At 33.7% G+C, this 15222-nt stretch overlaps 2 protein-coding genes across 2 annotated transcripts; one reads left to right on the top strand and one right to left on the bottom strand.

Annotated features, from left to right (window-relative positions):
• Positions 1–3372: 3372 nt before the first annotated feature.
• Positions 3373–9856, top strand: LOC107459786 (diacylglycerol kinase 7). The gene is made up of 12 exons (XM_016078053.3): positions 3373–4007; positions 4365–4487; positions 4916–5053; positions 5136–5221; positions 5591–5678; positions 6563–6638; positions 7190–7272; positions 7493–7563; positions 8304–8381; positions 8618–8705; positions 9022–9138; positions 9370–9856. The coding sequence occupies exons 1-12, from the start codon at positions 3672–3674 to the stop codon at positions 9526–9528; spliced, it is 1443 nt and encodes a 480-aa protein (XP_015933539.1). The 5' UTR covers positions 3373–3671; the 3' UTR covers positions 9529–9856.
• A 1300-nt stretch (positions 9857–11156) lies between these two features.
• Positions 11157–13364, bottom strand: LOC107461157 (glutamate receptor 2.8). The gene is made up of 4 exons (XM_016079626.3): positions 12985–13364; positions 12462–12810; positions 11958–12367; positions 11157–11839 (listed from the first exon to the last, which is right to left on the bottom strand). The coding sequence occupies exons 1-4, from the start codon at positions 13351–13353 to the stop codon at positions 11375–11377; spliced, it is 1593 nt and encodes a 530-aa protein (XP_015935112.1). The 5' UTR covers positions 13354–13364; the 3' UTR covers positions 11157–11374.
• Positions 13365–15222: the final 1858 nt, after the last annotated feature.

Genomic DNA, 15222 nt, shown 5'->3' with positions numbered 1-15222 from the left:
GATTTAATCTAAATCTGATTCTGTTTCACCCTACTTAAGAACTCATTCCCCTAAAAATTCGCATTGATGTGGAAGCGAGTAATTACATACAAATTCGAATAATGTTACCATTCTAGTAATACTGATTATTAGTGTTTACGGATATGGATAATCTAATTATTCAATCAAAACTTACTTAATTCAATTTAATTAATTTTGTATGTAGAATAATTGTGTTTAATTGGATAAAACTTGATTATACCCAATTTTAATTGGTTTAAATACCAATTTAATAGTTACAGAAACTGAACCAATAATCCAATTACATAATTAGATTTTTATAACATTAAAATATATATTAATTTTATTATTCTAACTCTAATTTTTTCAGTAACCCGCAATCATTTTATCCGAATATCCCCTTTTCTTGCTAATTTATTTTATGATGCTTAAAAATTCAATGATATATGTTATGTGATTTATTTTATAATTTTTTTGTTAAAACGTTAAAAATTTAAAATTTGTTAACTTATAGATATTAAGTGATATTTTTATTATTATTACATATTTATAGAAGTTTTTCTCATTTTTTTTATTTCATTTTTAATTGGATATCGAATTTCATGAACTGACCAAACCAATATTTAATTGGTTTAAATTAATTTGGATCTACCTAAAAAATATTTTATTTAAAGCAATTAAATTTTTATTAATTTGATTATTATTTTCTCTTAAATCCAAACCAACTTGTCGAATAAACACCTCTAGTAGTTCTTCCTTCATCTACATATACTTCTGTAGTATTTTCCAATACTTTACTTATGCTGCAAAGTTCATAATCTTATATAGGAGTGTTCAAAATTTGATTTGGGCTAGATATGAGGTATATTTGTTTATATTGAGTTTGTTGACTTTTATTCGGTAGTGTTTTTGGGTTAAGTTTGAGTCATATTTTAAAGAGGTAAATATTAAATTGGTATTCCAAAAATTTTGGCGTTAACAAAATAGTACTTAACTTTTGTTATTGACAAAATAGTCTCTAAAAGATTTTAAAATTTGACAAGTGTGTTTCCAAGCTCGCTGGAACAAATCTCCGACAAACACATGGCCACTATATTCTACAAATTATCCTCCAAACCCTAATCCATTCTTCCCAACGCAGACTCCCCCTCCATCTCCCTCCCAATCGCAGCCCTCCCCCTACCCAACGTAACTCTCTCCCTCTTCCTCCTCATCGCAGCTCCTTTTTCCTCTCCCTCCCTATCACAGCCCCTCCTTAACGCACATTCGACCCTCCTTCTCCCTTAACACTACTACTCGCAGTAACAATCACCTCAACATCAACAGCAAGCAACAACAACAACAACAACAACAATTCCAACACACACTTCGCTCTATCTCTCCATCGCAGCAACAATCTCAACAGCAACAACAACCTCAACTACAAAAACACTATCAAGGACCATCGCCACCACCATCAGAACCACAACAAGGTCTGGAATAGTCGCATCTCCTCAACTTTTTAGCCTTTCTCTCTTTCTCTTTTTATATTTATATATGCATATTATGTGTTTGTGTAAATGTCTGTGTGTGTGTGAATGAATATTGTTATTGTTATTGTTATGGTCCTCTCAGAAGAGAAGGAAAAAAAAGAGAAGGAGGAAAAAGCAAAGTTGGGTTCTGAATGTGCAGGTTCTTTTGTTGGTTCTGTTTGAAATTTTAATAGTATTGTTTCTGCTGTTATTGTTGCTTTTGCTGTTACAATTAGGGAGGCAGAAGAAAAGGGGAGTGTGCATTGGAAAAGGGGATTGTGATAGAGAAGGAGTGATGGAGAGGGAGATGGAGGGATAGTCTGCGTTGGGAGAAAGAGATTAGGATTTGGGGGATGGTTTGTTAGGTTATTAGAATACGGTGGCCATGTTAGCATTGTACTTGCTAGAAATTTACTCCGGCAAGTTCAGGAACACGCTTGTCAAATTTTAAAATTTTGTAAGGACTATTTTATCAATAATAAAAGTTAAGTACTATTTTATCAGCGACAAAATTTTTCAGATACCAATTTACTATTTCCCTCTATTTTAAATTGACTTTGTTCAACCTAAAATCATATTTTATAGTTAAAATATATTTTTTACTTTAAAATTGATACTAAGATATTATATTTTTATACTTAAATTAATAAGTTTTGTATTGTATAATGTTACTTTTACTTTATAATAACTTATTTTGATATAAATGCTATATAAAACTTTATTAAGCTCAATCTTTAAAGGTGAGATTTTATTAATTTGTTATATAATTTTTTTAAAATTATATATTAATTACATATCAAATCAACTCGATTTAATTATATTTATTTCGAGTTAATTTAGGATTAGATTCAAATATTTAAATAGACCTGATAAAATATTTGAATTGGATTCATGTTTATTAAAATTTTGCACGATTCAATCCATGTACACCTTTAATGTTATGTTTATATGAATTTAATATGAAAATGTGTGGATTACATTGGTTAAAATTTTTTTGAGAAGGGTGCTGCTTGATAGGATTACAAAAGTCTTCCATGTATTTATTTTGATTGATTGTTTGTAGTATTTCTCTATTTAAAAGATCAAAAATTAATTTAATGTATATCAATTTTTTTTATAAATTTATTATTGGTTAATAAATTACACGCAAAAAGTAAAATTTAACCGCTAAACAACGAATAAGTGAACTTATAGATGATAGATCTACTAAAATTTGTTATGTTTTATGTATTTATAGAGGTATGGCTTTATTGTATTTGAAAATAATACATGAAAAATTTTTTTAAAAATAAAAAATAAATATTTACGTATGAATTATACTACATAAATTTAAAAGATAATTAAATTTTAAATTTTTTAATTTATTAATTAGTATTTAAAATTATATCTTTATCTAAACTCAAATAGTAAAAAAAAAATAAATCTTTTAATTATTAAAAAAAATTAAAAATATAAAATGTGATTTTTTATTTTTTATTATTCTTTCTCATATTTATTTTTGTCACACTTATAAAATTAATAATAAAAAATCACATTTTATTTTTTCATTGTTAAAAAGAATCCATTCCCGTAAAAGAAAAAGGAAGTAAAAAAAAAGAGACTTCTTGCTAATAAATGATAAATCTTAATACTCGTCAATTAAAAAGTATATATAAAAAAATATTTAATAATACTGTATGACATTAATGGAAAGCAATGATGAGGATTGAGGAACGTGTTGGTTGGGTGAGTGATAGACAAATAGCCGTTGGGGCAGCACCATGCCCATTTTCGTAAATAATTTTGACGCTGAAGGGCATTTGTTTTTCCCCAATATAAAAAAGGCGATTCCGGAACGGCAAAGTTGCACCACCACCTTTTATTCTCAAAACTGAAAACCACCGTTCCACGACTGGGACTTTTCCTATCCTCGGAAAGTGAAAGCGCTGTCCACCCTCACTCACACCCACACGCAGCCATTTTTCCTATTTTTAATGCATATTATTTTTTAGTTGTCTTGACACATAAATAAACAAATATACTGAATAAATAAATAAAATTCCTTTCTTTTTTGAATAGAAATCCCATTCACTCGTCTTCGTCCAACCAAGCCAGCAGTTAAGTTTCGCGCACAAGAATCGAATCCAAGAGACAGAGTGTGTGAGAGAGAGAAAGAAGGAGATGGAACCGCCGTCGGCGACGGGAGATACCAACAAGATAGCGGTGAGGTCGTCGATTGTGGAGTCGATTAGGGGATGCGGCCTCTCCGGGATGCGGATTGACAAGGAAGACTTGAAGAAGCAACTTGCCATGCCGCAGTACCTCCGCTTCGCAATGCGTGACTCCATCCGCCTCCAGGACCCTGCCGCCGGCGAGTCCCGCTACCTCTCCCGCACCAACGACGACGACTCCTCCCCTCCCTCTTCTCCCATGGTCGTCTTTATCAATCCCAAAAGCGGTGGCCGCCACGGTCCCGCCCTCAAGGAGAGGCTCCAGCAACTCATCAGCGACGAACAGGTTCTTCTCTCTTCTTATTCTTCTCTTGCTTGCTTTTAGATGCTTCTCTGAATAAACCCGTCGTTGAACAGAGAAAATCATAGAGGGGGAAAAATCTGCTAAAAGTTGAAGATCTAGTAATAGAAGTACTGTTACAACTGAGACTGAATATGAGAAAGGAAGTCTCGTTTTCCATTTAGATTCCTTCATCATACTCTGTTGTGTTTTCGTTATTCGAGTTGCATCAATGAATTTTGTAGTGGTTAATTGATTCTTTCGATTTTCGCACCTGTTATCGTCTCTATAGTCCTGTTTGTGCTGCTGGTGTTTTTCCATGCATGACTGGTTGATGTTAGGTTGGTTCTATTTACATTGCAGGTTTTTGACCTATCAGATGTGAAGCCTCATGAGTTTGTACGGCATGGATTGGGTTGCCTGGAGATGTTGGCTGCTATTGGTGATACTTGTGCCAAAGAAACTCGTGAAAAAATCAGGGTTTTGGTATGTTGATAGGGATCTGTCTATAACAGGCGATATATTTCACATGGTTTAAATGCAGAGTGTATGATGACATTTTTTTTTAGTTTTAATTTTCAGTGAACTGAATTAGTTGCATGAAGTGTTGTGACTATTTTTACCTCATAGTACCTGCTATAGTGCATGGCTCTCTTCTCACTATGCATACTTAATTCAGAAATTTGAGATATTATTCTAATTAGAGGAATTAGTGGTTCTTTTTTTTCCTTCTGTATTAAAGCAGAAAAAAAAAATCGTGTGATTTGCAAGAGATGTTTGGTTTTCAAATGGAAGATAAAATACAATGTGATTGTGTGATCTGGTGCTAGTCAGCCATCATGGCAATTGTGCATACCAAGTTTAGATATTAGTAAAATAGCAGTCACATAGGGTGGATCTCGTTGATTGGGCAGGTTGCTGGAGGTGATGGTACTGTTGGCTGGGTATTAGGATGTCTCATAGAACTTCGCAATCAAGGTCGAGAGCCAGTTCCTCCCGTGGCTATCGTACCTCTTGGTACAGGAAATGACCTGTCTAGGAGTTTCCATTGGGTAAGCATTCATATGCTTGGAAATTATAGATTAAATGAATATTGGGTTTACTATGTTAATCAGTCTTTTGGATATTTATCAGGGTGGTTCATTTCCTTTTGCTTGGAAATCAGCTATTAAAAGAACTCTGCTCAAAGCTAGTATTGGACCAATTCATCGTTTGGATAGGTAAGCTGTAACTTTTTAAGCTCCGAGTTTCAAGTATGACATTGTCATATTGTAGACTCTTTCAAGTAGTTCTCTGCAAATAAGTAATTTTATGAAGTGTGTCATAGCCTAATGCCTGGAGGTACTGGTCTGTGGGATTTATGCTCTGGCATTGCTATGATCGATGAGACTTGATTTGTAGTTTTGTACTTCTGTACTATATCAAGTTCTACCTCATGTTATATGCACTTTGCATATTCTATCTTAAGATGGATAAACTAGAAAACATGCAGAAGTTTTTATTTTAAATGGAGAAATATTTATAGTTGGTTCTCTTTGCTATGAATTTCATATTTGAATTTGATTTATCTTTTTGTCCATTCAACACAGTTGGCGAGTTTCACTTTCAATGCCAGATGGCACGCCTATGGACCCCCCACATTCTTTGAAACATACAGAAGATTTTACTATTGATCAGGTTTTGGCCCTTTTTTTTACACCATTCATTTATCTTAGCACCATGTTGCAAATTAGCTATGCTGCTTTTTGTAGTGGCAATGATACCTTGTGTACTAGTTAATTGGGTTGAAATGCATATGCTTCATGAATATTTAAGAAAGATAATATATTCTTTGGCAATGTAAGTTTTCATGATTAGATTATATGGTGTTTGTTTAGATGGCTTAACTAATATATCATGTTTTACTATACAATAATCATGAGATAGCTTTATAGCTTACTGTCCCTTTCATTAATATAAGTAGCCATTACAGGGTCTTTTTGGACGGTAGCTATGGTTGTTGTTGCCTTGTTGGTCCCTAAAATAGTTTCAAAAACATTATATTCCCGCTAAAATTAATCTTTTATAGTTTAAGAACCAATGTTTGGTAGCTTCAGTGGTCACAGTGATATTGACCAAAAAAATTGTTTTCTGGCAAATAATTGGGTGAGGAACTGTTATGGTTTGTGCTTGAGGTATCTGAATAAGAAATCGTATGAATTGATCCATTATGGGATTAACTCTTATTGTGTTCCTTTGGTACATTGTAACTGAAAAAGTAAGTGCAACGTTTAAAACTTCTGGAAATGAAATACTGTGGGGCACTTCATCTTGTGCAATTCAAGAAAAATAGAAAATTTAGCGAGGGTGGAACGATGGAAGAGATTGACATCAGTTGTTTATGGTCATTTTTTTCAGATTTCACTTGTCAGTCCCGAATGTTTGTTTCCATTAAACTTACACTGATGAATATTTCTGATTTTTTATTCAGTTATTTCTTCTCATTACCCCTTTTATTAACATAACTTATTAATTTTTTCTCCCCTGACTTCTAATATGAGTGACGTATCTTGTCTCTGTAGGGCATGGAAATTGAGGGAGAACTGCCCGAGAAAATGACAAGTTATGAAGGAGTGTTCTACAATTACTTCAGCATAGGTACTTTAATCTGTTCAACTGCAGTATCATCTGCTGACTGAAATGAATATTTGTGGAGTTGGTGTCATACTATCATCATGTACATTTTAATTAATTGGGTAATAGTTACGATTAATCAATGAGATTTGAGAATCAAGTCACTTCATGAGTACTACTGTATGTTAATTGGAACATTATGTTGTAGCCAAACTACTCTCTGCATGGTACTCAGATATTCTAGATTGCTTTGGGGTTACTACACATGGTACACGTGCAATATATATTTGGCTTTTGGTCCTACAACTTTTTGTGCAATAATGCCATCAGAAGTTAAAGCAGGATGTGACCTCATCATTGGGGTTGTCACACTGAAGTGAAATGAAAATGTCTTTATACCTGTGGATATTTTGCTTTTCATCATCTGTCTGCATGTGCATGATAAAGAAACCTAAAATGCTATAAATTTCTTGGGATAGGACGTTGATTTAGGATAGAAAGCATTTTAGATGCCTCAATTGAATATCTAATTTATATTTGTGAGAAATTTTAGAATGTCTTGTTATATTTTACAGGAATGGATGCCCAAGTGGCTTATGGCTTCCATCATCTACGTAATGAAAAACCTTACATTGCAAGTGGTCCAATAACAAACAAGGTATTAACTTTTGAGCTGTTGGATGCTCTTTCTAATTAAGTATTATTGATTGTACAATTTTTTTAGCAAGAAATTAGTAATCTATATCTTTTCTTTTTTCCGCATTTGTATGTTGATGTTAACAGTCCAATGGCTACTTTGACTTGTAAAAATGATATAACAGATTTTACTCCATAAAAGATTTTAGAACCTTTTTTCACTTTTTTTTTCCTGGTTGCAGATCATATACTCTGGTTATAGTTGCACCCAGGGCTGGTTCTTCACACCTTGCACAACTGATCCAGGTTTAAGGCAAGATACACCAACTAAAACAATTTTTTCTTCTGATAAATTTAAAAGAAAAAAAGAAAAATCATGCAACAGCTTTTAAATATGAAACAAATATTTCTTTAGATAAGAGAATGATTATTTTACTAGTACTAGAATTGTCTCTTCTTTTCTTTTTGTAAAACAAACTAGGGTTTGAGTTGCCAAAAGGTTTTCAACTCTCAGAGTTTGTCTGTGCTATAATGTTGTAATCTTGTGTTCTACCCACCAAAACTAAAGAAGAAATAAGATGTTAGATACTTGCAGTTGAACAGTCATTCCAGTCTTCTAGAGTTCTAGTATGGTCAGTTTGACTTAAAACTTCTGGGTCTGCATGAGACTTGTGTCTTTGGATTTATGATGTTTGGGTGTAGTGCATTTCTTTTTATGGAGTTCAAAACTGCTGGATGATAGAATATATTTCACTGTATTTTGAGATAAACTTCGATGAAAAATATTATATACACCAAAGTTTGTCTCCAAGTGGTAAAAGAAATGTTTTCTTTGCCATTTAGCATTATGTAATGTCATCTAAGGTAGATTTGGAGAAAATTTTAACGGAGAGAACTGTGGTTAAAAGAGGATCTGGAGCAATTAGTGGGCTAGAATTTGTTGGACTCCTCATATGTATGTTCCTCTTTGAATTGCACTTTTTTTAAATGTATGTTTTTGCTTTAAGTAAACTATTTGATATATGGATGTTTCTTTTAAATCCCTTACGTCAGGGGTCTTAAAAACATTCTGCGGATGCATATCAGAAAGGTCAATTGCTCGGAGTGGGAGCAGGTTCCAATCCCTTCAAGGTGCATTTCTTCATATCCATACCTGTAGTATAATTTTTGCTAGTGCTTCCGAAATATTTTGAAAATATCATTGTGTTTCACCACATTTTAGTTGTTGCTACTCTGCATTTTTCCTCGTCGAAATTCTGAACTCCCGTTTCAATTCATAGAATTCTAAATTATTTGAAGTACCAATCTCTCTTTGTAGTTTTTGGTTTGTTCATTTTGCATGATAAGGTTACATTATTTCCTTTCAGTGTAAGAGCAATAGTTGCCCTAAATCTTCATAGCTATGGAAGTGGAAGAGACCCATGGGGTAAACTCAAACCAGAATATTTGGAAAAGGTATTGTATTTGTGTTGCCTGGCACCTTAATATAAGGTTAAGTCATTAGGGTGTACAAATTTACATTGTCTTAGCCTTGTCATTGTTAGCAATGTGAATAATTCCTCCCTTACCACCACAAAAACAAAGGGAAAAAAATCCCATCATATAAACCCATCTGATATTTTCATTTCCTGTACTTTGGTGATTATGTGCAACACTCAACAGTGCTGTTCTGACCCATGTCTTAATATAAGCTTAACGAGAATGTTACTTGTGTTTTTTTTCAAAATTTAAGTGTCTTTTTCATAAAAGGGCTTTTTTGTTGTTCTTCCAGAGAGGCTTTGTTGAAGCTGACGTTGCTGATGGCCTTTTGGAAATATTTGGTTTAAAGCAAGGGTGGCATGCATCATTTGTCATGGTTGAATTGATCTCTGCAAAGCACATTGCTCAGGTATTACTATTTATTAATGCTTTCATGGTGAAGTTCAGGGGTGCACCCGAATGCAAATGTGGACAGACCACTATGTTGTTGCTACTGGCTCATGCAATTCTGAAAATCTCATGTTATGTTGCATTTGTGTTGACCTGACCACCTTCAGTTTCTTCTTGTACGTTGCTAATAAAATATGTCAACCTGTTGATTTCTTTTCTTCCTTTGTTTTTGTTGTTGATTTTTTTTCAGGCAGCAGCTATTCGATTGGAAGTAAGAGGTGGGGAGTGGAAGAATTCCTATATGCAGATGGATGGAGAACCTTGGAAGCAGCCATTGAGCAGGAACTTCTCAACAGTCGTGGAAATAAAGAGAGAGCCTTTTCAGTCACTTATGGTCAATGGTGAGTAACTCTTCGATGTTTTAATGTTCCACTGCGGCAAGGATTCATGCTAGGATTGTGTATAACCATAGGTATTGGCTTGGTTCTCCATTACCCGGAAAATGTAAAATCGATGTTGTAAAAATCTTCCTCTTTGTTTCTTAAGAAATTTAGTTTATTCATTAGTGGAGGAGAGTAGTTCTTTGGTAGTTTCCATTGCTGGGATTCATGTAAGACGTGTTATTATGTGCAAATCTTGGGCGATGGCACGCCATTATCTTGGTATGTATCAAAAGAGTTCTTTGACCGTGCGTATCACTTACATAATTGAAATATATACAATTACTCGATCATCAATACGTAGCTTCTCATATTTTCGAATCTCGGCTTCTAAATATGAGTTATTCAATCCTTGGCCCTTGTAGCATGTGCATTTTCGTATATGTAAAATAACCCGTTTATAATATGGAAAAAGAGTACATGCATTATTATTTATGGTGTGTTTTGTGAAAATAATATGATAAAATGTTCGCTGTCATTGTGCCCACTCTTCTAATATGAAGAAATCGCTTGTACCATTGGAAATTGGAATCAACTGGTGCAAGGTTATAAAAGCTGAATAATTAATTATGATTTTGTACATTCATTTAAATTTATTAAAAATATAAATATTCTTAATCTATGTGTAGTAATTATAATTGGGCATTTAGATTAGGGGTGTCAAAATTTTCCGAAGCGCGGGGATCCCTGCGGGGACTGCCCCGAATGGGAACCCAAAGGCGAGGAATTTTCTCCGTGGGGATGAGGATGGGGACTAATATCCCCTCGAGACAGGCGCGGGGACCCGAGTGGGGATCTCCGCCCCGTCCCCGATAATTCTCCGAATTCTTGAGTTTATTTAAATATCCTTAATTTATTTTTAATATAGGGACTTTTTCGTAATTTCGCTTATTGAAAACCCTAACCCTACCTTATTGAATGTCTTTAATTCTCTCCTACTATTCCACTTAGCACCATTTCCAAGCTCTAACTTTTCAGAAAAGTTCAAAACTCCCAATCCCCTATAGTTGTGTCCATAGTCACAGCCATAGCAGCATACCTTGTTGTTAGTCGTTACCGGCCACTCTTCCTGCTCAGTGCTTACCCCTTATGGACTATGATTTGCTATGTTGTATTTCTGGACTTATAATATTGGATAAGATATGTTTGCAATAATGTTTATAGTTTGTTTTTTGTTTTTTGTTTTTTTTTTTTACTATAATTTTCATATAAATGTTCAACATAGGGAGATGGGGAATGGGGTCCCGCGAGAAACACGGAGAACGCGGGGAATGGAGATGGGACGATTATCCCCCATGGCAGAGATCGGGGATCAATTCTGGGGCAGGGACGGGGAGCAGGGAGGCATCCCCCGCCCCCGCCTCGCCCCATTGACATCTCTAATTTAGATGAGATTAATAGAACTAAATATGATAGATAATCTTGTGACGCAATTGTTATCTCAATAGTAAATACTAAATAGTAAATGAATTTAATTTTTGTGTACTATGCAAGTATATAAAAGAATTTTACACAAATATTTAAATACATGGATTTGACTGAATCACTGTGTAAATTAAACTTATAGTATATCGTAAACATATTTATCATAATTAAGTTAAAAATAAACAAAGGTGTTTCTATTGTCCCGTAACTTAAATTCAAGATTTACACGATGATATATGATATAACCACTTGAAATATATAATACACATGATAAACTCCTTAATAATCTAATACTTTTCTGTTTTTTCACCATTCACAGAGCTGGTTGTCAAATAAGAAGTGACATAAAAAGAACTTCGCCTATGATTAAGTTAATACTTAATATACCATCTATACAACTGTGTCTAGAGCAAGATTAGACTTTGGAAACCTTGATGGACTTTCAGGAATGCTATTTGGTTCACTGATAGAACATATTTTATTCCCTTGCTTTGTAGAAACATCCATAGATTGCTTAGATTTTGCCCAACTAGGAGACATTAGAAGAAACTTTTGACTGTAGACTTTGGCTAGTGTTACGGGTTTTCTCCAGATGTTGCTTTCAGAAACCACCAAAGCTAAAAATGTGGCAATTCCTGTGATGATGAACAAGCCCGCAAAACTCTGAGAGTTAAGGCTAGGAGTACCATCTGATGATGTTGACGTTGATAATTGATCATAAGAATCATCTTCGAAATCATAGTTACTGCTTCCAAAATACTTCATCTCAATCGGTTGCATAAAACTATCATTCTGGGTAACGTTCAATATAGCTCTTGAAAAGTAAGATGTTAAGTTGGAGTTAATTGGAAACGCCTGAAAAAGAAAACACACATGCAAAATGTGTCACAACTCAGAAACGAAATAAATACACGTGCGTATAAAGTTGTTGATCGAAAGAGAAGAGAGAAAAAATGGAGATTAATTTACATACAAAGCCAAGCCCATCAGTACGATAGTGAGGCCCAACCATGTTATACTTGGAACCATATTTTTTGAGGAACATCTTGATGTATGGTATCTCCTCAAATATAACATCAACGCCGCCTTTTGGAGTTCCTTTGTCTAAAGCTTTCTGATAATCTTCCATTTTTGTCAGATTCTTTAGCCTTGATTTATCAAACTTGAATTTGTCAACCAGCACCTCAGATAGATAGGAATCCGTTGGGTACCCTATGTTGTCACCATTTGTTCTCAAATCATCAACACTTGGATAGTTTTGCTGCAATTGGTCCACGGTCAACATGGATGACAAGTTTGCCGTGTAGCTTTGCATCAACACAAATCCCAATATCAACCATACCACCAATACAAACTTGGAGCAATTCTTGCCTACTGATTCTCCTGCTCCAATATGTGAAATGAGTTTAATTTTTAATTCTGTATAATGAATTTTAAAAGAAGAATTTAATTTTGATGCATCTAAAATATAATTTACTCTGAGGAAGGAAGAGTTGATCAATTGGAAGCCATAATATTGATATCCCTTTGAGTTGTTGGGGAGGTGGAGAGCCTTGTGCAGATTCTTCTTCATGACTATTATTATTATTATGAATGTTACGACGTTCCATGAATCGTATTGCAGCTCCTATAAAAGCACAGACTAGAATGATGGACAACCATAGATCCCAACTAAATGGCCGCAGAAATATCCACATGTTTATACCGCGGCCGCCATATCCAACTCGCACCAGCATCCTCACACCTGACTCTGCATATGGTAACGTGAAATCCACATACCTTGTTCTCTCAGCTACAATTGATACGTCTCCCACCACCGCATCATACTTTAATTCATTTACATTAATAAACAACACTAAGATTGTGTAAGATTATTTTATAATGAAAACTCACATGCAGTTTAGCTTCATAAACTACATGTGAAGCTGACTAATAACTTCATATAAAGAGAATTGCATATGAATTTTCTCTTTATTTTATAGCTAGTAATTATTACTAACCTGGTGTTTAGAAACCTGTTGAACAAGTTTGTCATAAGAGCCAGCACTTTGTCCTGTTCCATTTTTGATGAATGGCCGAAACTCGTAAGAGACATTGAAATGGGAGTAGCGTTTGATATAGTCAACCGTGGCAGAAAAGATATCAATGGAGTAGCCACTGACGTGGACCAATTGGAGTGTTGTAGGATCCAGCTTGGCTTCCACGAATTCAGTGAAACCAGTTTTCAAGGGTATCCCAATGATCAATTTCTTTCCTCCTAGGAGTGGTTGAACAGAAGAGTCAACACTTTCAAACTCAGCAACTGTAATTATGACCATGAGATACCAAGATTGAATAATAATGTAGGCAAAGTAATTTATCTTTCCCATGTTTAGAGTGAGAAATGTGCAAGCATACTATGGCCTTGTTACGTCTTGCTTATTATATAGTATCAAAATGGTACGGTATATTACATTACTAAAAAAACATAATTAGCATTACAAAGAAATTACGCGTACACATTTGTGACCGGGACAAGATTCGTGTATTGCTGACCCCACATCGAATATACCAGTGCGTATCGTATGCGTTAAGGTTTCTAAAGTCACAAACTTTAAAAAATTTTGATCCATAAAAATTCTTTATTTACGATAATTAATTAAGTCAACTTGCACATTATATTTACTGCCTTAGTAAAAAGCTAGAAGAAGATACTATAATTGCATGTCAATTAGCTTTATAACTCATGTTGAAAAGTCAACAATAATTATCGACTAGCACAGCAAATTACATTTACGGCCACTTAGCGTTGTTTTTTTTTCTCTGACTCAATGTTGTTTGTCAGCGATTCGGGTAGGTTTCGTAAAAAATAAATTAAGTGAAAAATAATGGTTAAGATGAGAAATTTGGGATAAGTAAATTTGTGAAAAAAAATACTTTGATTAATGGCAGATAAGCAATATAAAAACTAATGATGAAAAATAGAAATAGAAAATAAGTGTTGAGACCTCCACTAATGTCACAAGAAGATAAATGAGTTTTGTTTAAAGTGGACAAGAGTTGGTTAATAGTTGTCAAGCGTTGTGGGAAAACACCTCAATACCAGTTTTTTACTCGTGAAGGCGATGAATACAATGAAAAACAAAATAAGAGGAAATTTGGGGAGAGAAAAAGATATGTTTTTTAACTTCTCAGCTTCAAAAGTAAGAAAGGTCTAGAAGAAGGTGAAAGTGAAAGTAAAAAGTCTGGTTGAAAATCTGTGAAGAAGAAGATGATCATCAAGATGAAAGTGAAAAATGAGAGTGCTTTATAGAGGTGGCTTGAGGTCCTTTTTATAGTGTAAAACTATGATGAAGAGGAAATCTATTATCCAATGGTTTTTAATCTGATATTTGATTTGATTTACTGCTTTTTCCAAAATATTTTTGGGTATTCGTGTCACCTCAAGTATTGTCAACTGAAAAGGTAGGAAGTTGATTCACGCACATTAAACTAAAGCTCCTGATATGTGACATTAGTGAAGGGACATTTAGTTTGGTTTTTTTTAACTAGATGACACATTTACACTCCAAATCCAACCAATCTACTTTCACCAATATAGTTCCCACCGAAGAGAAATTCAACTCATCAAAGTGTTTTTTTGGGTTCTATCCTTTTAGCCCAATACTTTTAGGAAGAATTAACTCTTTTTTTATCATGTTTATAGGTCATTTTTTAAATTATTTATGTACAAAAAATGTTTATATTTTTAGTACACAATCATAAGTCCCATGCAGTCTTTGAGGATACAAAGTATTCCCTCAAGCTGCATTGAACTTTTTTGTACTGATCATAGTTATGATAATTTTTTTCAACATATAAAACATAATTCTAAAGAATCAAATCTCCCCTCTTTTATTTATTTTTTTTGTCATAATGAGATATGTATTTGTAAATATTATGATATTCAAATATAAATATTTTTGCTAATAAAAAATGAATATAAGAATGTTTTTGTATAAATATTTTAAATATTAATAAAATAAATAAATAAATAAATAAGATTAATAAATAAATATATTCATAATTTATTTGTATGTACGTATGTATTTATTTTTAAAAGTAATGTATGTACTTTTTAATTGTAAGCGTTTTAAATTTGAGCACCTGCATTTGGAGAGACACATAAGGAGAGAAAACACCTGGAAGGATAGGGGAGAGGGTGTTCTTCATCATCTCTGTAAGGACATTTTTTACACAGCGCCGTATCGTCACTGCTA

This window comes from Arachis duranensis, chromosome 1 (assembly GCF_000817695.3).
Source record: "Arachis duranensis cultivar V14167 chromosome 1, aradu.V14167.gnm2.J7QH, whole genome shotgun sequence".
Lineage (NCBI taxonomy): Eukaryota > Viridiplantae > Streptophyta > Magnoliopsida > Fabales > Fabaceae > Arachis > Arachis duranensis.
Note: the sequence above shows the minus strand (reverse complement) of the source record. Positions and strands in the feature narration are given on the sequence as shown.